Source organism: Stigmatopora nigra, chromosome 21 (assembly GCF_051989575.1).
Source record: "Stigmatopora nigra isolate UIUO_SnigA chromosome 21, RoL_Snig_1.1, whole genome shotgun sequence".
Lineage (NCBI taxonomy): Eukaryota > Metazoa > Chordata > Actinopteri > Syngnathiformes > Syngnathidae > Stigmatopora > Stigmatopora nigra.
Window position 1 is genome coordinate 17489 of NC_135528.1, and position 24727 is coordinate 42215.

General features: G+C 42.8%; 1 protein-coding gene across 5 annotated transcripts in view; it reads left to right on the forward strand.

Moving 5' to 3' along the window:
• Nucleotides 1-1430: 1430 nt before the first annotated feature.
• The window catches only part of ngly1 (N-glycanase 1), a 65588-nt gene continuing 42291 nt past the window's right edge, over nt 1431-24727 (forward strand). Inside the window, exons 1-5 of one of the 5 annotated variants that reach the window (XM_077743108.1) lie at nt 1431-1661; nt 5531-5645; nt 14881-14936; nt 16217-16367; nt 20336-20530. In XM_077743108.1, the coding sequence (XP_077599234.1) occupies nt 1561-1661; nt 5531-5645; nt 14881-14936; nt 16217-16367; nt 20336-20530 (618 nt within the window). In that variant the 5' untranslated portion in view covers nt 1431-1560. Of the gene's footprint in view, nt 1662-5530; nt 5646-14880; nt 14937-15045; nt 15895-16216; nt 16368-20335; nt 20531-24727 lie in introns of those variants that run through there. The other 4 variants (XM_077743109.1, XM_077743110.1, XM_077743111.1 and 1 more) reach the window with 4 other exon arrangements.

A 24727-nucleotide genomic window follows, 5' to 3' on the forward strand; every position in this document is an offset into this window, starting at 1 on the left:
CTTGCACATCTCACACTCAATCGTTATTCAAAACAAAGCAACATACCTTTAAAAGACGGGTGAAATAATCAGACAGGCTCTTTGTTGTATTTCAAAACCAACTTAGAGAAACGTCTGAATAGCCCGTTATTATACTATCCCAAGGTCTATGACCATTGGTTAATCATTACGTCATCGCCCCGTGTTTAACGCATGCTAGCGGCATGAGTCCCTTTTTAACTTAACACCTGCACTCATGTATAACATCAACTACTTCACCCTGTCACACTAGCGGCATGAGTCCCTTTTTAACTTAACACCTGCACTCATGTATAACATCAACTACTTCACCCTGTCACACGTGCTCAGCATCGGAGGAGGCAGACCAGGCCAGAGCGAGTGGATACACAGATGGTTTATTCCTAACAAATTGATCTATACAGAGTCCCGGGTCCCCCTCCCAAGTAATAAGCCCACTGAGCGTGTCTATGCGCAGCGGAGGATGAGAAGAACGGTGTCCATGTGTAAGTTTGCCCAGTTACAGTAATACAAAAATGCATATTCATTAGCTGATTAACAACACGATGTTGACTGATTCACGACTGTCCGAGGGTCTGTCTTTGCTCAGGAGTCCCTTGTCCATTGTCCACGCATCCTGTTGGCCTTGGAGGTCAGCACTGGTCGCCTCCTTTTCAGCCTGGACCTGAAGATTTACACCGCTTGTCTCCCTTATCAGGCTGGACTGCCTTGAAGCCTCCTGTTAATCAACCTCACAAGGATTTTGGGCAAAGGGCCTGTTCTTTGCAAAGGCACAAGGAATTTGGGCCAAGGGCCTCTGCTCTTTGCCAAGACCTCATTTCAGGGAAACCTCGACAGTCTGTGTCATACTAAGTTAAAACAAGGGCGCAACAATACAACAGCAACACACAAAATGATGCAGCTATGATAAAATGAATGAGCAAAACACATCATGGTCTTCATTAGATTATATGGTTAAAATATGTCATATTCTTTCAATGGATATCCTCATCGATACTCATTGATTAGCAACAGCGTGACAATGTTGTCAAAAGAATTTAGACTTTCTGTATTTTAAGTGGTGAAGTGACTAAAAAGTCACATATTTTCATGTATGTTGACTTTTTAATTCGGAGCATGGCTCTCAAGGATTACAAAAAAATAAAAATTAATTGTTTATGGCTCATTCCAATCAAAAAAGTTACCGACAATGGCCAAAGCGATAATAACCTGAGGATGTAACAATATATATATGCGATAAACAGCTTCTGACAGAATTCATATAGTTTAATATTCAAAGAGATCAAATCAAATTGTCGACAAATATAAACGACAGCCGTCAATTGAAATGAATGGCGCTGGTCCTCGCCGAAACCAATGTTTCTAATTTAGTGAGGGTCCGTAACCCGGAAGTAACAGGAAGTATAATCGTATCATGGGTCCCTGTAGGAAAGTCGCATCTCTTTTTCTTCGTGGTCTTGAACGCTGCAATCAATCGACAGAAACGACTGTGTACATTCCGTATCTACAATAATAAAAAAATAACAAACATAGCGACTATAAATGGCGTTGCCAGTAGCTGTTAGTATGTTATGTGAGAATTCGAATGAACTCTTCTTTGACGTATGTAAGTTATTACTTTCATACGCCGACAATATTTTAAGGTATGTTTGTTTATTGACTTACACTCTTAATATCAAACGATGGTTTATTGTCGGCGTATTTGCCTTATTCTTTTAGCAACAAGACTATGTTTGTTTTATGATGCCTGAATTTAAACTGCGTGCCCAATTGATTGATTTTAAACTCCCGTCCCCATTTTAACTGGCTGAATTCGTATAAATGTCGCGTTAAATGAAATTTTTAAATTAAGTGAATGGTGTCGTTAACAGTAATGTGTGCGATTGGTTAAATTCTTTATTGCGGGAGATGGTGGTTCTGGTGGATCGTCCATAGTCGCAGTTGGAGAGGCGCGCCTTATTTCAGTCTTTCAGATTGTTTCAGTCTTTGTCTTCACCCCATTATCATTACATAGTACATGTCGACACCTTCAGTCTACACTCTACACCAGGGGTGGGCAAACTTTTCGGCCCGTGGGCCACATTGACTTTAAAAAAATTGACAGACGGGCCTGGGTCAGCACAAAATATGATACATATAAAAACTGCATCCGTTAACAGAACATTTGAAACATAAACAGTAAAAAAAGGACTAAAGTATTAACATACTCATCATTAAAGTAAAAAGTATAAAATACAAAGTAAAGTGATAAGGAATGTATTAAGAAATATTAAAATTTAATTTAAAAAATAGATAGGGCTGTAAAACACAATAACAAATAAGAGTGGACAGAGCTACTGCGGCTGGCTTCCGCGTGACGGCGCCATCTTGGGGTAAAAAATAAAAAAATTGGACAACGTCGGCGGGCCGGTTTAAAAAGACTAAGCCAATGTGGGCCGTACTTTTCCCTGTCTGCTCGACACGCAACCACTCGATCTAAACTGACAGCCTATTCAGTGTCCGACCAAAAAAAGTCATATTCTTATATTTCCACGTACCACCTTCAACTTTTTGGTTTCCCTGTGGTATTATTTTCATCATCTTTTACAATTATATAAAATGTATTTCCATGCAGTGTTGCTTCAATTTGTCACCAATATCCTGCATTGATGAAGTCAAATTAGTGGTCTCCAATCACAAACAAATCCTATCATTTCCAGGGTTGTTCTAAATGAAGTAGGAGTACACATCACTGATATGTCTTATCAATATGCCTTCTCAAGATACACGCAAAATAAATGGCAATTTGGATGAAACTTCTACTAAGAAACCCAGACATTCGCAGAAGTTCATTGTTTCGTAATTGACGAAATAGACCAGCATGGTACTGAGGGACTGTTTCGAGACAACCGACTGGGAGGTGCTGTGCAAATCACATGGGGAAGATATCGACAGATTGACCCACTGCATCACAGATTACATTAACTTCTGTGTGGAGAACATCGTACCCTCCAAGAAGGTCCGTTGTTACTCCAACAATAAGCCGTGGGTCACCAGGGATCTAAGGGCCCTCCTGAACAAGAAGAAGAGGGCTTTTAGGTCTGGGGAGAAGGAGAGTCTCAAAACGGTCCAGAAGGAGCTGAAGAGAGAGATAAGGAAGGGAAAGACCAGCTACAGGAGGAGGCTAGAGCAGCAACTCCAAAGAAGCAACACCAAAGAGGTCTGGAGGAGCTTGAGGACCATCTCAGCCCATGGAGGCAACAGTGGGAGAGCCCCGGAGTCCGGAGACGGGGAGTGGGCCAATGAACTGAATCAGTTCTTTAACAGATTCAGCCCTGCCCCTGCTCCCCTGACCCCCCAGACCAGAAGCAACTCTACCCCCTCGTTCTCCTCTTCCTCCCCCTCTTCCTCCCCCTCTTCCACTGGTCTCTGCATCACTGTCGATCAGGTGACAAAACAACTAAAGAAGATGGAGGCAAGGAAGGACCGGTCCAGACGGCCTCAGCTCCAGACTACTGAGAGAGTGTGCGGATCAGCTTGGCACAGTGATTCTGCATATTTTCAACCTCAGCCTCAGTCTGCAGAAGGTCCGCACCTTGTGGAAATCTTCCTGCGTGGTCCCAGTCCCAAAGACTGCGAACCCCAGGGAGCCAAACCACTTCAGGCCGGTAGCACTAACCTCTCACCTGATCACGACACTGGAGAGGATCATTCTCAACCAACTGAGCCCCCTGATGAATGCAGAGCTGGACCCTCTGCAGTTCGCCTATCGTCCAGGCATTGGTGTGGAAGATGCTACCACCTACCTGATGCACAGGTCTCTTTCACACCTGGAGAACTCGGGAAGCACGGTGCTTTCCCCACTCCTCTTCTCCCTCTACACTTCAGACTTTAAACATAATACAGACACCTGCCACCTCCAGAAATTCTCCGATGACACCGCCATTGTTGGACGAGTGACTGACGGGAACGACCTGGAGTACAGGGGAGTCATCACAGCCTTTGTCGACTGGTGTAGGCAAAACCATCTGCACATCAACACCAGTAAGACAAAGGAAATGGTCGTTGACTTTCGGAGGACACCTCAACAGACCACTCAGGTGAACATCCAGGGTAAAGACATTGAAATCGTGGAGAACTTGAAGTACCTGGGTGTTCACCTCAACAGCAAACTAGACTGGTCCACAAACATAGATGCCCTGTACAGAAGGGGCCAGAGCCGCCTCTACCTGTTGAGGAGCCTACGGTCCTTTGGAGTGTGCAGGTCACTGTTGAGGACCTTCTATGACACTGTGGTGGCATCTAACGTGTTTTATGCAGTGGTCTGTTGGGGAAGTGGGAGCACGGAGAGGGACCGGAATAGGCTCAACAAGCTAATCAGGAGGGCCAGCTCTGTTCTGGGCTGTCCTTTGGACTCTGTGGAGGAAGTGGGAGAGCGGAGGATGCTGACCAGGATGAGGTCCATCATGGACAGCACCTCCCACCCGCTGCACGAGTCGGTGGAGTCCCTTCGAAGCTCTTTTAGCAGTAGACTGTGGTACCCTCACTGCAGGAAGGAGCGCTTCTGCAGATCCTTCCTCCCATCAGCTGTCAGGCTCTTTAACCAAAAAAAGGCTGTGGGTTAGGACCTACTGAATTCTCATATAGTATACATGTGCTTCTATATATATATATATGTATGTGTATGTATATATATATATATATATATATATCTCAGCAACACGGTTACTTATTTATATATTTATTCATGTATTTATTTATTGACTTACTATTAACTACCTATTTGTGTAAAATGCCTTTCCTATTCCTGCATCCTCACCCTCTTCCTACTGCAACAAAGAAATTTCCCGAATACGGGATGAATAAAGTTATCCAATCCAATCCAATACCTTGTTGAAGCCATCTCCAAAAGAACAGACATTTGCACATTTCACGACAAGCAAGAGTGACTTCAGCATGACACATGGTGGAATTATTGACTAGAAAATTCATGTAGAAGGACCCAACGCAAAGATTAACTTACTTTACTTATGCTGTACTAGTTTGCAAAACACAATATTTCAATTAATGTAAAAGCATGATAACAGTTTGATTTAAATTGTCCTACATTATTATAATGATTATTATTACTTTTGTTTTACATCTTGTTTCAACGGCCCGGTGTGTGAGTGGTTAGCGCATCGGTCTGACAACTCTGGGGTCCTGGGTTCAAATCCAGGTCGGTCCACCTGAGTGGGTTCTTTTGGGTACTCCGCTTTCCTCCCACATTCCAAAAACACTGGATCGTAAACTTAGGGAAAGTGTACTCTGCTACTACCACTTTTTCAATGTTGCCCTGCGACTGGAAATGAGAAAAGACGTGTTATCCATGAACCCTGAGTGTTTGTCTTTCGTTTTTGTGCATCTCACTCCCCCCACACACATTTATACTGTAAAAATAAAGGTCTTGTCGAAACAAATTTGAAAGGGCTCAAATTAAAAAAATGTGGACAAAACAATGAGATCAATTAGTAACAACCATCTTTTTCACTAGGTATCCTAATGTGGAAGAATTCAGATCGATAAATATAGGGAATCCAACCTTCTCTGGAAAGCTGTTGCATATTACCGGTGCTGTGGAATGCCTCTTTGAGATGGGCTTTGTGGAGGTAAAGTATGTACTGTTTCATGAAGTGTTGATTGAATGCATCATTTGCAAATTTACTGTCAATGCTTCAATAATTCTATTAAATCTGTTTAAAAATTTGATCAATCCATCAATTGCTTAATTTCCTTTTCTTAACTTGTAATTCTGCATAAACCTGTCATGATATGCAATAAATTAATTTATCACAGGGTAAATGAAAATAGGAGCAGTAATTTGCATAACTGCTGTTAGACGACAAGCCCTGGTTTTATATATATACCGTATTTTCACGACTATAAGGCGCACATAAAAGTCTTACATTTTCTGCAAAATAGACAGAGCGCCTTATAATCCAGTGCGCTTTATATATAGACCAAAACTAAAATTGTTATCACGATAAAATAAGATGGTTTTGTGGGTGATGAGGACGTCAGTACATTGTAAAATGGCAAAATAAAGTACAACCGAACTCAGTCTTGCTTCCGTTGCCTTTTTAAAAATGTGTTTTTAGCGTGCGGGTGTAGCGTTCATATGGTGCATGTAGCGCAAAATTAGTGTGTTCGCCGTTGTAGTATGTTGATACTATTAGTGCAAAGTTATCACAGCCGTCAACCTGGGTGTATTGACAAAATGACTATATATCCCAGCAGTCACTGCACACTTGAAATAGCGCCTAAGTTAATAAATGCATTTCCAATATATAATAATGTATAAACTTAAAGAAAGCGAAGCACATATAATAAACCCAACATTCCCCCCTGTTTATACATTTGCTAATTTATAATAATAAACATTAATAAACCAAAGCATACTTAATTTCAAACAAATATAATAACCCTAACATTACCCCCATATTTTTATTATGTCTGCTATTAATCATTTTATGGCAAATACAAAGAAACTTGGGGGAAGTCTGTTGTCTCGGTCTTAACCAGAATTCACCTTAGTTGCATGTCTGGCCTGAAAAAGAAAGAACAAAATTGTTCTCGTTCAACTAATTTTCATAATTTGCATTTTCCTGAACATCAATGTTATCACCAGTAGGCTCTCTAATGAGCTGACACAATCCTTGTAATTCGGAATTTGTTAGAGCTACTTTATCGAGCCTATGCTGTTCTAGCAAAAAGTGTAAGCAGGGAATAAGACAAGACCCACACATTGTCAAAGTAGTGTTCCCTCGCTACTTCGCGGTTCAGCTACCGCAGACTCAGAGTTTCGCAGATTTTTTGGGGGAAAAAAAATACAAATATTACATTGAAACAACATATTTTAGTTTTTTTGTTATAAAGTGAATTTCACTCTCTACCCGTATTCTATATGGTGTACTGTATACAGGGGGTTAAAAAAAATTAAAAAAATAAATAAAAAAATGAATTAAAAAAAAGGTAATTTTTTTAAAAATTAAATTCAAATTAAGCATTTTTGAAGGGGAATCCCTACTTCGCGGAAATTCACTTACCGCAGGTGGTCCCGGTCCCCATTAACCGCGATAACCGAGGGAACACTGTATTAGCCAAAACAGCTATTGATACCACCTCTGTGAAGAACAATTGTTTACATTTGCCAAAGGCCTTCTCCCACAGTCTACCACAAGGTGGACAGTTCCACTCCAGAGTGCCTCTTCGATTCCGGTTGGGTTCAGGGTCAGGCCTACAACGGCTCAAGTCAGGGACCCATTGGGGGAAGTGTTGTTGAGTGCAACATTTTCAAACATTGCATACGACCCTCTGCTCCATCAAGCGTCAACCGTCAGAAGCATACCAGCCGGTTTTGCGGCCCTGGCACAGTCATGAGACTGGTGGCTGCCAGCTGTTCCTTCATTGCGAATCCAATTTTTTTTTTGGCCATTGTAATGGATGTTATTCACCCTATTCATATTTTTATTTGGCATAACCCAACCTAAAATATGTCGTTGAGAGAGGCCAGCCGCCACACTGAAATTCCGAGCCACCAATTGTATCTCCTCCACTCTAAAACAGATACTGGTAAAAACAATGAAACCAAAGCACATAATCCTGTTTCCTTTTGGCAGAAGTTATATAATTTAGTTGCCCCACTTCAACACCATTAGCCAAACCGTGGAATCAGTGGTGCATTTTGTCTACCGCAACTCAATTCAGATCATGCCCTATAAGCTTCAAACCGGTAAAGTTAACACAGTGGAAAAATGACTTGCCATTTACTGCGTAACAGGTTAGACACTGTTTCAATATGTTTCTGTACAAGTAGGACACGTTTTTCATTTGAACAGACACTTTCCCCAAAGAACGGGGATTGAGGGAGTTGTAAAGTTTATACAGTGGAAAAATTGGCTTGCCATTTACTGTGTATCAGGATAGACTTTTTAGACACCTTTTGTTTTAGTTTTTGTACCAATCTGCCACGCCATTCCCAAAGGCTTACTGGTGATTTCAGAAATAAATTCCAAATTTCCAAATTCTTTTCCACCTTGATATTTTATTGATTGATTATATCTCGGTGGCCAGCCAGTCAAAAAACACAAAAAGACAGACCATCATCCACGCTCACACTCATAATCAGGGGAATTTAGAGTGTTCAACCAGTCTAACATCCATAATTTCGTTTTGTCTCCCTCAAGTAGCTTAAATTTGGTGTGTTTTTTCTAAAGATTTCCTCATGTCGTCTGCTAGATTTGCCTCATCATCCAATTCCCATTGTGTAGTGAATAATGGCAATTTGTAAGGTCTACCAAACAGGACTTCATATGGGCTTAATCCATTTGAAGTTGTGATGTTAATATATAATTTTACTAAATCAATACACTTTGTCCATGGCCTTTTTGTTTCTTCCATGCATTTTTTTAGTTTATATTTTATAGTTCCATTCATTTGTTCGACAAGTCCCGCCGATTGTGGATGGTAGGCACAATGATTTCGCAACAAAATATGAAACCTAGTGCCAATTCCTTCAATTATTCTATTAACAAAATGGGTGCCATTATCACTATAGATGGTTTCTGGAATTCCATATCGTGGCATGATCTTACTTAATTCAATAAATTCCAGATGTAACTTTTGAAATGGATATGTAGCATTTGGGAATTGCCCGCGTTTTGGCCGTAGAGCCCCATGGCTGTTATGCCGAGCACAAGTCAAACATGCTCGGCAAATTTTTTTTCGCATATAGATTAAAACCATAAATGTTGTAGTGCCGTTGTAGCAAGGCTACCATCATCCCCCCTGTCGAGACATAGGACTTCCCATGACTCAAGCTAGGCAAGCTGAGGTCCCAATTTGTTTTAGTTTTTGTACCAATCTGTCACGCCATCCCCGAGGCCTATTGGCAATTTCAGAAATCAATTCCAAATTCTTTGCCACCTTGATATTTTCTTGATAGATTATATCTCTGTCGCCTGCCAATTAAAAAAACACAAAAACACAGGCTCACACTCATAATCAGAGGAATTTAGAGTGTTCAACCAGTCTAGAATCCATAATTTCATTTTGTGGGAGTTAACTGGAGTACCCGGAGAAAACCCACAAATTCTCGAGTACGCCAGGAATACCCCACACTCTGGAAAGTCTGGATCCACCTCGCTTTCCTTAGTAGATCTTTGAACCCTAAGGTTGATGCGCTAATCACTAGTCTTTTAATTTGGGTCGTTTACCCATACATCAGTGGCCCGTAAATTTTCATCACAGGTGTAAACCACCATCCCCAGTGGGGCTTCTTGGTAGCTCCACTCCTTTTTGCTGCCCTATCAGCAATAATCATTCCAGAAGGAACCAGGTAATTAATGTATTAGATCCGCGTGCCACACATCTATGAATAGAAATTTGTTTTGGAAGTTAAAGTGCCGCCGTTCATTGCCCCAGTCAGTCAGCATGAGCGACTGCCATGCGAGTGGCTGTGATTTGCTATCTGTTTGCCAATAATGCAATAACGGAAAAGTTGTGACATTTTGAAACACACTCCCACTCTAGTATTTTTTGTTTATAAAAAAATTCACCTCTGTGCTTTGCATTAAATTATACCCTCTTTATTGCTACTAGTATAGCTGTTTGTACGCACAATTGAGGTGGCAATAGTTTCACCTCTAAAGTTTATTTTAGTTGTCGTCAATGTATCTCGCATTCCGTTTGAATTTTGCCCATTCCATTTTATTCCTAGACAACCCAACTACTCAAAGCATTACCCAAAGGTTGAAGGTCGGAAAATTGTTCCTTTCCCCTTCATCTAAGCTTGTTATTGCCAAATGTTATCACTGTAACATTTAGGTGTATTAACCCCATGACTGCAATGCTGTAAATTTTAAGCTAAATTTCTCTTAATTTGTATGCCCTAAAGCAATAGAAAGCAACGTCATTTGGGAGTATCAATTGATCAATGCTTATCCAATCCCTAATATCATTGTTAATTTCTGATATCTTTAACAACCCAATAACTCTCAATACCTAAGATATACTTTGCAAATCACCTCATACGATGTTTACTTAAAATAAGAGCTATTTCCTATCGCTCTGTTACCACAAAAAATCTAAAATAATTAAATTTGAGAAATCAACCTTTTAGTATGCATTTGCCTAATTACAATTTTCAATGTTTAATAAAGGACCCACAAATTGTCACCAATATGCAATAATATTGTACATTTTCCCATCCCTTTTTTCTTCAACCAGCCAACCTCCTATGTTAAAGTATTTTGAACAATCCAACCATTCTAAAACGGTATTAATATACTTTTATCCTCCATAAGCTAATTTTCTTTAATTAAGAGTACTTTGAAATCTACAAATTGCTCAAATATTGCTATTTTTCTCTATTCCCAAATCCAAAGATTTTACCAAATCAAACTTTTACTAAACAGATTTTCTATCACCTTAAAATATATTTCTGTTTAAAACCCAAAAAATGAATGCGAAAGTAATTGCATTCCTTGCAGACCATGTTTTGCTTTTATTATGAAATGTTCTATTGGAAGCGCACTCTCAGCCCCTAACTGTGACCTTCACGCTCGCTGCGAAAGCAGCATTTTTATCTTGAAATGTCGCCTCTTTTCCTGTGCACAATTATATCGCTTTTTAGAGAAGACTACCATTAATAAGATAAATTAATTCCTCTTCCGATATCCAACTATATCACAATATTTTGCCAATACCCCATAATCAAAATATGCTGCAAGCACAACCATATCCAAAAGTTTGCTTCAGCACCCCAAAGCCAATTATTGTAATGTCTTCACGGAAGGGGTCCAAAAAATAATAATTTTTAGTCGCTTGTGCGGTCTGCGCGCATATTGAATTCCAACACCGTCAAATCGGCGGCTCCGCGGCCTACATGTTTCATTCCAATCTACTCAGCAGCCGCAGCAACAGAGCGCTTCCCCCGCAGTCGAGTCGACACATAATTTGGAATGTCTAGAGCAGTGGTTTTCAAAGTGGGCGGTACCGCCCCCCGGGGGGCGGTGTGAACTTTCAGGGGGGCGCTGACGAATAAACAGGCGAATGGGGGGCGTTGAAATAGTGAAGGGGGCGATGGAGCAATTACAGTAAAATGTGACGTTGGTGTTTGTAGAAAGACCGGAAAAATTGATTGTCTGTAATAAAAAGTCGACAAAAAACAAGCTTTATTGAAACAAGAAACGTTGTCTGCTCGAGCGCTCACGAGCAGCGCGCATATACCGTATATCACTAATTGTCGCGAGTTTATCGTCGATGCAGGCGACTGGGGAAACCACCACCATCCAGTCAGCCGCAGAGGAGCACACAATAGCGCGCCGGCAACGCTTAACCACAGACGTATGCGCACAGCGACCGGCTTAATGCATCAGCTATCAATTTTTATGATTCGAGGTGAACTGCGCATTGGTCTATTAAAAGAAACGAAATTAGCGAATAATATCTGAGGCGCCTGTCTTCTATTTATTTAAGCTTCGTTCGTTGGAAAGGGGTAAAGAGGGGGGCGTTGGCATTTTGGCCCGGCGGTGAAGGGGGCGGTGGCCAAAAAAGTTTGAAAATCACTGGTCTAGAGTATGATAAAAAAACGCAGGTGACAATTCCTGCAAAACATTTGATTGGCCGTTTTGTAAATATTTTTCCTCTTTTAAACACCATATTCCCGCCAGTGGACGGAATCAAAACCAGGCTATGCTGCAATAAGCCACTTAATTCCGGTAAATTTACAGTAAATTTAGGTACTATTAACAAAGTACATCTACCACTTGGAAATATCCATTGTAATTGCTGTTTTACAATTCATTCAAGAAAAAATGTGATCTCCGGTTGAACCAAATCAAATGCCAGTGTTTCCATTAATTTTAACTCAACATCCACATATTCAAAATCCTCATTCAAATCAATTTGAGCAGGCATTTCTTGTTTTTAGAGACCATTTTCTCCGGGCAACCACGCGATAAATGCCTCAATTTTCTACAAACCGAGCATGCAGCATTTTCGAAAACTCTTTCTGTTTAACCTCATTTGCTTTCTCCCAATCCTGTTAACATTCCTATGCTCCCACCACCTATCTCGGTAAATATTTCCCCCGTCAGCCGAGGAGGCCCCGCTATTTTTCATAATAAAACAGCACTTTCACGCCACCTCAGTCTTAAATATTTCCCTGTCATCCGAGGAGGCCCCGCTATTTTTTTCTCCAAAATAGCATGTTTTGCCTTTCCCCTCCCTGGTTCACCCAACATATCATATCTCTATGCCAGCAAACCCACATTTGTTTATCCATCAATTTAACCCTTGAAGCGCTTTGATTTTCCCCATTTTGTAGTAAGTTTGTGTGTAATTAGGTAGTAACTTTTATTTTCCCTTTTCCGCCCTTAGTCTGTTTTTCCTTAGGTTATCTTGGTTTTTATTTTTTTCAGAACTACACACGCAACACACAATTCGAAGTTTAAGTACTTTTCCGGACCATAGTACAGGACACCGACGCCCTTAGTTTTACCTGCCAGAGACTAGTATTTGACAGGGTTTTAAAGTCGTCGTCCCCAGGATGCAAGTCTCATTTCTCAAAATGGACCTTCACATTAAGTGCCCCTTTCATGCATTTGGAGCCTCCGTCGCAACATGCAAACATTCATGTGGACTCACCAGAGATTCCCTCAGATGTCTCCCTTAGTTGGATTAGTCTTCAACCGTCGAGAATCCAGGCACTCCGTCGAAAATCCAGCCCGCAAAGGGTTTTTAGACGCCGAGCGCACGGTCTTTGCCAGATGTCGATCAGCAGCCCCCGGATTCTTTTCCGGTGTGTTGACCATGAAGCTCGTAAGGACCAAAATTTTAGGTTCATTTTTAGTTATCTTTAATATAATATAAAACAATACAAGGAGACATCGGGCACATCTTTGGCGTTACATGTAAGTGAGAATCCATCTTGGCCCGTTGTCTTCACAGATGATTCTACCCGAACAGCATTCTCTCCTGCCCATTCAAGGCTTGCAATCAAAACAATTACAAGGTTATACATTATATACTAATGTATAAACTTAAAGAAAACGTAGCACATATATAATTAACCCAACAGATATGTTCACCCATTTGGCATGCAATTGATAGATTTTAACATTGGGTGACAAAATATCTGGGTCATTTTCATTAAACAGTGCTACTTACGGTCAATTCGTGGTCGTTTCGTTCCGTCATCCGTCTGTGATTGCACGCCGTCCAGGAAAGAATCGAGATAGGTCGTGGCCGCGCAGAATAGAATGAAGATCGCTCGTGGTAACCCTGATGTAGATCTTGCGTGGCACCCTGATGTCCGGTGGAAACATTTAATCCAAAATTACTTGTTTAATAACATAATGTGTTAAATGTGTGCTCTTATTGATATTTGGATATTTTGATATTAGATAAATTTAGATATTAAACTCACTCTTGATCATGAATACAATTTTGAGAACAGTAAACTCTCTGTCAACAGTAGATATTTAGATATTAAACTCACTTCCTCATGATTACAATTTTGAGAGCTGGTTTCAACAGTAAACTTGTCATAATTTGAACCTGTTCTACCAAACATTCGTTCTACCAAAAGTCCGCTCTACCAAACGTCTGGGCGACCAAACGTCGGGGCGACCAAATGTCGGGGCGACCAAACGTCTGGGCCAGGGGTGGCCAACCCGTGGCTCCCTGCCCGGTTTCATGCGGCTCTTACGTCCATATCAAAGTTTGTATTTGTGTTTTATTTTTATTTGCGTGTGCGCTTCGCTTGAGTTCAATACGGTATTTTCGTCCAATGCGCATGTGCTTGGGTTGAAAATACCTCAGTTTCCCAGTAGGAGCAAGGTCATTTGAGTAAACGTTTTTAACATAGTGGGAGAGCTCCCGTGAACCAGAAGCGACAATGAACGGCGTCGCGCACACAAAAAGTATCCCAAAGATCGAGCGTCGGCTGAAAAAGCCACACCCCCTGCGAGGCAGACCAAGGCGAGAGTGCTCAGCTGGGAGCAGCCAATAGGAGAGCGAGGTGTACACCCACGTGGTGGGCGCGCTAGTTAAAAGCCATTCATAATAAATGACAGCTCACAAGGAGCGAATGTTGCGCAAAAATAGGCTCTGATTTTATGCCAGAAGTCCCACTAAGTAACATGCATAGTAAAAGAAAAACGCTATTGTAAATTATTATATTTTTGTTTGTGGACTTGGTTGAACTGAGAGTTTGTCTGTGTGAGACAGTGCACACAATGTTCATTGTTGATAATGACTGGCCTGTGCTGTTAGTACTGTAGGAGTCAATTTATGTCATTACTATGCTGGTGTGTGACATTTACAATAAATCTGGCTGAGTAAAGGTATGTGTGTGATGTGGCTCTTTGCGGTAACACAGTAAAAAATGCGGCTCTTTGCGGTAACACAGTAAAAAATGTGGCTCTTGGTCTCTGACTGGTTGGCCACCCCTGGTCTGGGCGACCAAACGTCGGGGCGACCAAACGTCAGGGCGACCAAACGTCGGGGCGACCAAACGTCGGGGCGACCCATGCTTCACTGCAATGAAGAAAACACGATTAAAAGACATCCCAGTCTTCACTGCAATTTATCTCCGTGTGCATTTTATCGGGACACGTGTTTAAACTTTGCCCCATCGATTGCATTTGAGACTGAAGTTCTGTTCAAGAATGTTTATTGTTCATTAAAACACAGTAGATCTAAAATCCAGACATACAGAAAAAAAAAACTAAAAAATCAAACTTGGAGCATTAGCATTGCTACATTGCAGTTAAAATATAACCTTTTAACCACTTTAGCTTGCTATGAACCAGTGATTGTATTTTTTTTGCGCCCCTGTAGGATGTTGTTCTTCTCTTAGTTCTGAAAGATTTGGTGAGACAAGTGACAAAATATAGGTAAGACATTTGAAGATTCAATGGCCAAATCTCTTTATTAGGAAAGGTGTAAAAGGTGAGACTCATGCAGACAATTTTTTTAAAAGCCTTAATTGCCTCCGCCCAAAGTAGGCGTTAGTTTGAATACAAATAGGTGGGTTTCAGACACAAAGGAACATTGCTGTTTTGAAATCAAATACTGTTGGGTATTAACTTGGACATCTGTTGAGACAAAGATTCTCAAGATTTGACACCTTCCTTTGAACCATAAACACTGGATCTTTAGACAGGTCAGGAAAAGTTTTAAAACTGCCAGAACACAGCTCAATTGTTTATACAGCAAAGAAAGTGCTATACACTCTGTCCACCCATTCATGTGAAGAATGCTACGTAGGCCCCACAATCAGATAGTGACAGACACCTTGTTCAGTAAGCGTAAAGTCATTTTCTTTCCATCAGGCGAGAGCCAGTGGTGGCAGTAGCTCTGTCCACTCTTATTTGTTTTTCGCCTTTCTTAATACATTCCTTTTTATTTTATTATGTACTTCATTTTTTCCCTGTTTTTCCAACTTTCTTTCTTCTATTAGCTTGGGTTCTTTCTGCTTGTTCTTTTTTGGAACCATTCAGCCATGCCTCCACTGTCATAGACATAGGATTAGCTGTGAACAATAGGCAGCAGAAGAAGAGCAACACCTCGACGCTGCTGGAAATCCGGAGCTGGACAAAAGTGCCTTGAAAAGAAGCAACGCTTCAAAATCATTCCATCTATAATTATGGGGAAAGTGAGACCCCTCCCCTATAAGATGGAAGAGCTATCGGTGTTTACCACACCGGAAATGGAGTTGAGGGGGGTTTTACTCTGTCACTGTTGATTCTTCAGCTCCAGACAACCAAGGGACTGTGCGGCTAAGTTTGGAAGAGTGACTGCATATTTTCAACCTTGGTCTCGGTCTGCAGAAGTTCCCCAGACTTCCTGTGTGTGGGTCCAGTTTTATTTAACTCTACAATGTCTTTTTCTTGTGTCTTTATTCTTTCTTGCTACTGCAACCAAGATGGCGTCGCTCAAGTGTCAGCTGGTAGCGGTTGCTCCGTCTGCTCTTGCTCGTTTTGTTTTTGCTGCTTTTTTATCGCTTTGAATTGTATGTTGATATATTTTTAATGTTTAATGTTTAATATATATATTTTTTAATGCTTTCCCATATACTTTGCTTTGTACTTTGTGCTTTTTGCTTTGTTATTCTGCGACCTTTGTGACTGGACTCCATCCGTCTGGTGGCTTGGTTTCTTTGTGCTAATCCTAGATGTCTTTGGGAGCTGTTCAGCCGTGCCTCCGCTGTCATGCACGCGCAATCAGCTTTGAGCAGTAGACGAGAGCAGTGGAGCTGCCGGTGCTTGCTGAGCTGGCTGTGTGCTTTGAAGCCCCCTACTGGCCTCTCCGGTGCTGCTGATCAGGTGATAGGACAGTTTAGGAGGATTTAGGAAAGGAAGATGATCTTTTAAACCTCCAGACAACTGAGGGACTATGCGGATCAGCTCAAAAGAGTGATTCTGCATGTTTAACCTCAGAAGGTCCTCACCTTGTGGACTTCCCGTGTGTGGCTACAGTTTTTTTTACCTAGGTCTACAATGTCTTCTCTGTCTTGCTACTGCAACCAAGGAAATTTCCTGAATACGGGATGAAATAAAGTTCTCATCTAATTTAGTCCTACATTCTAGTATTCATGCCTTTTGAATATGACATGTTTACACAGCTAAAACTGTAATAAAACGAGCATGCTTACAATCAAGTAAAAATTAACATGTCAAAACTTGCAGAATGGTTAAAAAACGTTTGCAATTTTGATGTACACACAAAGAAAAAAAACATACGTCACACACTCTTTTAGGGGTCCCCAATTAACGGGCAGGGAACAGGTACCAGTCCGCCAGCCAAATATTAATAATAATAATAAATATTAATAATGATAATAAATAATAATGTTTTACTCTCGGGCTCCTACTTGAAATGAGAAAAGATATTATAAAAATGATAATAAATAATTGCTTTTGTTTTTATTACTTATTTTTTGCTGTCATGGGCGTTGCCCATGCAACATATAGCCCCTCACCGCCACACTTGTCTTAAGTTGTCGCCCTCTGCATACGATAGTTTGCGAAAAAATAAGAGCTTTACCGGTCTGTGCTGAGAAAAGGTTTTGGCCCACTGCACTACTTCGTTATCGTAAGAAAAAAACTAGAAAGAAAATATGAAGATCAAATCCTCTTTGATTAGATATGTTATGATCACGCCGCGTCGTTGGGGCGCGGTCGTGAATGGATTTGGACCCAGTCATGGGAACAGGAGGTGAAATGAGGCGAGTAGCTTCAAATCAACATCTTTAATCACTCGAGTGATCTTTACAAAGCAACGAGGACTTGGGAAACGGAAGCAATACCAAACCGGAAACAGGAGGACGGGAATTATCGAGGAGAAAAGACGGATCCTGGAACTCATTGACATTTAAATACCAAAACCAGAAGTAATCAGCAGATTTACCGCACCTGCTGCTTCTTGACGGCATGCCAGGAGGGACAAACGGCCGCTCCTGACAATACCTCCCCTCCAAGGGACAGATTCTAGACGTCCCAATGCCGGATGTCCATGAAAAAACGAAAAGCATGCAGGAAGGGAGGGTTTTAGCCATTTTTATCCTCCGGGAGGTGTCCGTGCCAGCCGTGAAAAGACGAGGTATTGGCTGGTCCGGCGGGCTTTCGCGCCGGCCGGTGACGAGGCGTGGGAGTGGCCGGTCCAGCGGGCATCTGTGCCAGCCAGAAACGAGACGAGGAAGAAGTCGGTCCGACGGGCGTCCGCGCCGGCCGACAACAAGGTGTGGGCATGGATGGTCAGGCGGGCGTCCGCGCCGGCCGGTGACGAGGCGTGGCAGTGGCCAGTCCAGCGGCCCTTCGCGCCAGCCAGTGACGAGACGTGGGCGTGGCCAGTCCAGCGGGCGTCCACATCGGCATTTTAAGAAGAGTAAGAGTTGGTCGTCAGGCACCTTACCCCGGCTGCTCTGGGGGCTGCCAACCGCCAACCCCAGGAGCGCCGGAGCGCCGCTCTCGCCGTCCCCCTCGTCAAAGGGCGCCAGAGCGCCACCGGCCCCTCATCCATGGGCGCCGGAGCGTCGCTCTCGCCATTGCTGGCCCCCTCGTCCAGGGGCGCCGGAGCGTCCCCCTAGCTGTTGCTGGCCCCCTCGTCCAGGGGCCGCGGCGCTTCGCTGCCGCTTCCGGGCGGGCAAGAGCTGGGCTGGCGATAGCTGGGCAAAATTCTATTATGATCGTTGCTTCCTTGCCAAGATCAAGAGCTTTATTTTTTTTCTTTTTCTGCCATTATACAAATTTATTTACATACACCATATACATTTTTTTTACTGTAATTAATAGTCAAACTGTCAAGCAAATTCCTTACTTCTGACCGGTGAACATAAGAAGGTAGACTTGATTCAAAGACAATCGAATGATACAAACAAAAATCGTGTAAACTAAAATTAGGAAAAATACAAAAGGAAAACCAGGGCTGTTTTCTCCTCAGGAAAACTGCTCTCTCATTCACATCAATTAATATTCAGAAGCAAATGCAAACATTTATATTCCTTAAGAGAATTGAACCCTGTTCCTCAGGGTAAATATTTTAAGTAACTGTGCCCTTTACAGCAATTAAACCACATAACTTATAACATGTATTCTTTTTAGGAAGTCCCAATTCATTCAATAATGTGTATCACGTTGCATATTAAAACCAGTTGTTTGAAATTTAAAATACCCCAATCTAGTATTTTATTAGTAATAATTTAACATTTGTGTTTGTAGTTGTCTTTGTAGTTTATTTATCATCTCTGATAAAACTTTTATATTATATTTAGATTTTTTTCAATAGTTAGACATAAAATAAAAATGTAGTTACATTTCTATCCATTATCTACTTAAACATCAAAAACATAAAAATAATCTACAGTTAATTTTGGACATTAAGGCTTTTTCAATGTAGTTCCATGCATTTCAAATCACTGGATAAATGGCAAAAATCAAACAAAGTTAGCCTACAACACTAATCAGTATTCTCAAAAAAAAAAAAAATAAGACAACATTTAACTTGATACTTAGAAACCTGTCCTTATAAACTGTTAACCTGGAAATAGTGACAGACATTACACGTAGACGTAACAATCATTTAATAGTTACCTGTCAAATTGTTCCTTGGAAACATTTACCCTAATAAAACATTTGCAATCCCCATCTAGTTGTATCTAATTATAACAGGCCACTCTTCAAACATTAACATAAAGCATTTCAAAAAGGATATTTCTCCAAATCTCCAAATGTTACCCCTTTCTACAATAGTTAAGCTTTAGTCTTAACTTGGATATCTGTTGAGACAGAGATTCTCATGATATGACACTTCCCTTTGAACCATAACGACAGGATCTTTAGACGGATCAGGAAAAGCTTTACAACTGTCAGGACGAAGCTCAATTGTTTATATAATAAACACCAGATTTATGTACTCTTTTCACACATTCCTGTGAAGAATGCTACCAAGGCCCCATGATCAGATAGTGACATGCACCTTGTTCAGTAATTTTACAGTCATCCTACATACTAGCGGTAAATATCTTTTGAATAGGACACAAACGGAAATGTATATTTTAAAATATGTTACACCCGCTAACCCCCTCCCCAACTCCCTGCCCCCCTTGTCAATAATATAATTTTTGTTTAAAATTCCAAGTACACTAGTGCGTAAGATTGTATCTTGTTAAAATTGACAACATTGACAGTGAGCGTTCCACTGCTATCTAGAGAGTGCATGTGCAATTACGCTTCATTCTAGTAAAAAAAAAATCTATTTTTCTAAATCAGATGCTCCAAGGCTTTGCATCACGGCTATCTCTCAAACACAACCCTGGCGCGTCGCCACCGCTTCCGGCCGGGCAAGAGCTGGGCGAGCAGTCGCTGGGCGAGCAGGAGCCGGGCGGGCAGAAGCCGGGCGGGCAGGAGCCGGGCGGGCAGGAGCCGGGCGGGCAGGAGCCGGGCGGGCAGGAGCCGGGCGGGCAGGAGCTGAGCGGCCAGGAACTGAGCGGGCAGGAGCTGGGCGGGCAGGAGCTGGGCTGATTTTGAGCTTCGTAATAACACATTACTTTAGGTTGCGATAGACTGAGTCACGTGACGAACATATGTTGAGAGCCTGTGACATTAAATTTCCTCCAATTACATTTCAGTCAAGAGGTAAAATTAAATAAACGCCTCGGGTAATGTGAAAATGTACTAGGACATTGGTGGAGTATGGAAATTGAATTTTCTCCACGTACTAGTACGTTGGCACAGTCAGAGTTAAAAAATATATTCTTTTGTTAGAATCACTTTGCATATGTTTATAATTCTAGACAGAGACACATTTGGTATTTCCAAAGTCTACATCGTTGGACCAACTGAAGACAATCAGAGAATCCATAGCTGCACAACGAGACCAGAGACTTGGATTATTGCACGATAACCATCTTTTGACTGAGGATGCTGAAGAAAGTCCAACTTCATCATGCTATGAGGTCTCCGCACTACCTGTCCATCATGCATCACTGGTAATGTTAATGTTTCTGAAAGTGACGTGAAATTTCAGAAATAAAATGAATTTATTTTTGTACTTGAAATTAAAATGACAAAAAAGACTGTTCTAATGTCAATATAAACATTAAGTGTAAAACTTTCTCTAAAATGATCGATGTGCCTAATCGCCCGGTGTGCCTGGTCTGTGCACTAAATTCAATTTTTGTATGGCCCTGACCGCTTGATTGACTGAATTTATTGCGATCAACCGAGCAGATGTTCACCCAAAAATAGCCTCCCCATGCATTCCAAATATTACAGTAAATCCATTCAAAACATCCCAGGGGTGTGCAAGGCATGTGACTTCCATGTGCTCGCAGCGCTTTTAACCCTCAAAAACACCATACAGTGTTCCCTCGCTACTTTGCGGCTCAGCCACCGCGGACTCGGCTTCGCAGATTTTTTTCAGGAAAAATAAATAAAAAATTCAAGATATTAAATTCAAATAATAAATTACATCATTTTACAAGATGTGGAAACAAAATATTCAATTAGAATTAGTAATTGCATCATTTTACAAAATTTTCAAACAAAGAATGCACGTAGGCGCAAAGCACCACGGGGCATCACGGGCATAAACGCAAGCTGATTGGCCAGCTGAATGCTCACTGAAGACTCGACTCCCCATTGGCCCATTCACCACGGAAGCCCAAGCTTCTCCCGATGCCCATTTTCAGTCCACGCTTATCTCGTGCTAGCATACAGCACGCTTCTCGCCAAGCTTAAGGTAAGCGTAAAAGTTTTGTGAAGCCCTTCGTGATGCCTTCCAAACGCTCTCTATCCCTTGGTGCATCTAGTGAGCCGAAGAAAAAGCGAAAGATGTTGACAATTGCCGAAAAAGTGAGTTTATTGGACAGGTTGAGAGCAGGAAATAGCTACGCGAGCGTAGCTCGACAATGTGGCCTTAATGACTCCACGGTGCAAAACCGCAAAACTGCTGCAATATCTTTCACGAAAGATGCCAAAAGGGTTGTGAACACCCAGAATAAGGCCATGGTGCGAATGGAAAATGCACTGGTTATTTGGATCCGTGATTGTAGGGCGAAGAAAATCAGCCTGGACGGAAACTTAATCGGAAGTAAGGCTAAATCTTTGTTTGATGCCTGAGGGTGGTGACGACGACAACAACGTTCAAGACGAGGAAGAAGACGATGGCGACGACGAAGGTGATCCTATGCCCGGTGCCTCAAGCCAGACTAACCTACGACCACGTACGGCTTTCGCTGCCAGCAAGGGCCGGCTTGAGAGGTTTAAGCGGCGGACTTAAGAATGTTTCGTTGTATGGAGATGCAGCCTCTGCAGACGGAACAGCAGCGAGGCATTATGTTGAGGATGTGTTTCCGGAAATGATAGGAAAAAATGGCTATGTCCTGGAGCAAGTCTTCAACATGGATGAAACAAGACTCTACTAGAAGAGGATGCCGTCCCGAACATTTCTTTTCAAGGACAAACTTCAGAAGACAGGTTTCAAAGCCCACAAGGATTGAGTGACTCTGCTCTTGTGTGGCAAAGCAGCAGGATTCATGCTGAAGCCCGGCCTGAACCACAGGTCACTGAATCCTCGCGCATTGAAGAACAAGAACAAAGCCTTACTGCCAGTGTACTGAATGTCCAACAAAAAGGCATGGATCACAAAGGCCCTCACACTTGATTGGATTGGATTGGATAACTTTATTCATCCCGTAATCGGGAAATTTCTTTGTTGCAATAGGAAGAGGGTAAGGATGCAGGAATAGGAAAGGCATTATACACAAATAGGTACTTAATAGTAAGTTAATAAATAAATACATGAATAAATATATAAATAGGTAACTGTGTTGCTGAGATATATATATACATACACATACATATATATACAAGCACATCTACACTGTATCCGAAATTCGGGAGGTCCTAACCCACAGCCTTTTTTGAGTTAAAGAGCCTGACGGCTGATGGGAGGAAGGATCTGCAGAAGCGCTCCTTCCTGCAGTGAGGGTACCGCAGTCTACTGCTAAAGGAGCTTCGAAGGGACTCCACCGACTCGTGCAGGGGGTGGGAGGTGCTGTCCATGATGGACCTCATCCTGGTCAGCATCCTCCGCTCTCCCACTTCCTCCACAGAGTCCAAAGGACAGCCCAGAACAGAGCTGGCCCTCCTGATCAGCTTGTTCAGCCTGTTCCTGTCCCTCTCCGTGCTCCCACTTCCCCAACAGACCACTGCATAAAACACAGTAGATGCCACCACAGTGTCATAGAAGGTCCTCAACAGTGACCTGCACACACCAAAGGACCGTAGGCTCCTCAACAGGTAGAGGCGGCTCTGGCCCCTTCTGTACAGGGCATCTATGTTTGTGGACCAGTCTAGTTTGCTGTTGAGGTGAACACCCAGGTACTTCAAGTTCTCCACGATTTCAATGTCTTTACCCTGGATGTTCACCTGAGTGGTCTGTTGAGGTGTCCTCCGAAAGTCAACGACCATTTCCTTTGTCTTACTGGTGTTGATGTGCAGGTGGTTTTGCCTACACCAGTCGACAAAGGCTGTGATGACTCCCCTGTACTCCAGGTCGTTCCTGTCAGTCACTCGTCCAACAATGGCGGTGTCATTGGAGAATTTCTGGAGGTGGCAGGTGTCTGTATTATGTTTGAAGTCTGACGTGTAGAGGGAGAAGAGGAGTGGGGAAAGCACTGTGCCTTGTGGGGCCCCCGTGCTGCAAGTTACCACATCAGACGTACAGTCCTGGAGTCTCACATATTGTGGTCTGTTGGTGAGGAAGTCGATGATCCATGCAGCTAGGTGGTTCCTTACTCCAGCCACCTCCAGTTTCCCTCTCAGAAGGACCGGCTGAATGGTGTTGAATGCACTGGAGAGGTCAAAAAACATCATTCTCACCGTGCTTCCCGAGTTCTCCAGGTGTGAAAGAGACCTATGCATCAGGTAGGTGGTAGCATCTTCCACACCAATGCCTGGACGATAGGCGAACTGCAGAGGGTCCAGCTCTGCATTCATCAGGGGGCTCAGGTGGTTGAGGATTATCCTCTCCAGTGTCTTGATCAGGTGAGAGGTTAGTGCTACCGGCCTGAAGTGGTTTGGCTCCCTGGGGTTCGCAGTCTTTGGGACTGGGACCACGCAGGAAGTTTTCCACAAGGTGGGGACCTTCTGCAGACTGAGGCTGAGGTTGAAAATATGCAGAATCACTGTGCCAATCTGATCCGCACACTCTCTCAGTAGTCCGGACTGGTAGCCTTCCTTGCCTCGATCTTCTTTAGTTGTTTTGTCACCTGATCGACAGTGATGCAGAGACCGGTGGAAGAGGGGGAGGCAGAGGAGAACGAGGGGGTAGAGTTGCTTCTGGTCTGGGGGGTCAGGGGAGCAGGGGCAGGGCTGAATCTGTTAAAGAACTGATTCAGTTCATTGGCCCACTCCCCCTCTCCGGACTCCGGGCCTCTCCCACTGTTGCCTCCATGGCCCGAGATGGTCCTCAAGCTCCTCCAGACCTCTTTGGTGTTGCCTCTTTGGAGTTGCTTCTCTAGCCTCCTCCTGTAGCTGGTCTTTCCCCTCCTTATCTCTCTCTTCAGCACCTTCTGGACCGTTTTGAGACTCCTTCTCCCCAGACCTAAAAGCCCTCTTCTTTTTGTTCAGGAGGGCCCTTAGATCCCTGGTGACCCACGGCTATTGTTGGAGTAACAACGGACCTTCTTGGAGGGTACGATGTTCTCCACACAGAAGTTAATGTAATCTGTGATGCAGTGGGTCAAGCTGTCGATGTCTTCCCCATGTGGTTTGCACAGCACCTCCCAGTCGGTTGTCTCAAAACAGTCCCTCAGTACCATGCTGGTCTCCTCGGTCCATCTTTGTATGATCCTCGTGGTAGGTTTTATTTTCCTCACCGTAGGGATGTAGGTGGGGATCAGATGGACCAGGTTGTGGTCTGAGCGGCCCAGTGGGGGAAGGGGGGCTGAGCTGTATGCCTCCTTTGTGTTGGCATACAGCAGGTCCAGAGTTTTTTGTTCCCTGGTGCAGCACTTCACATACTGAGTGAAGGTGGGGAGAGTTGAAGTCAAGGGAGCATGGTTAAAATCACCGGAGATAAGAAGGAGAGACTGGGGGTGTGACGTCTGTAGCCGGGACAGAGTAGTGTGGAGCAGCTCACGAGCCACTGCTGCATCGGCCGAAGGAGGTATATACACAGT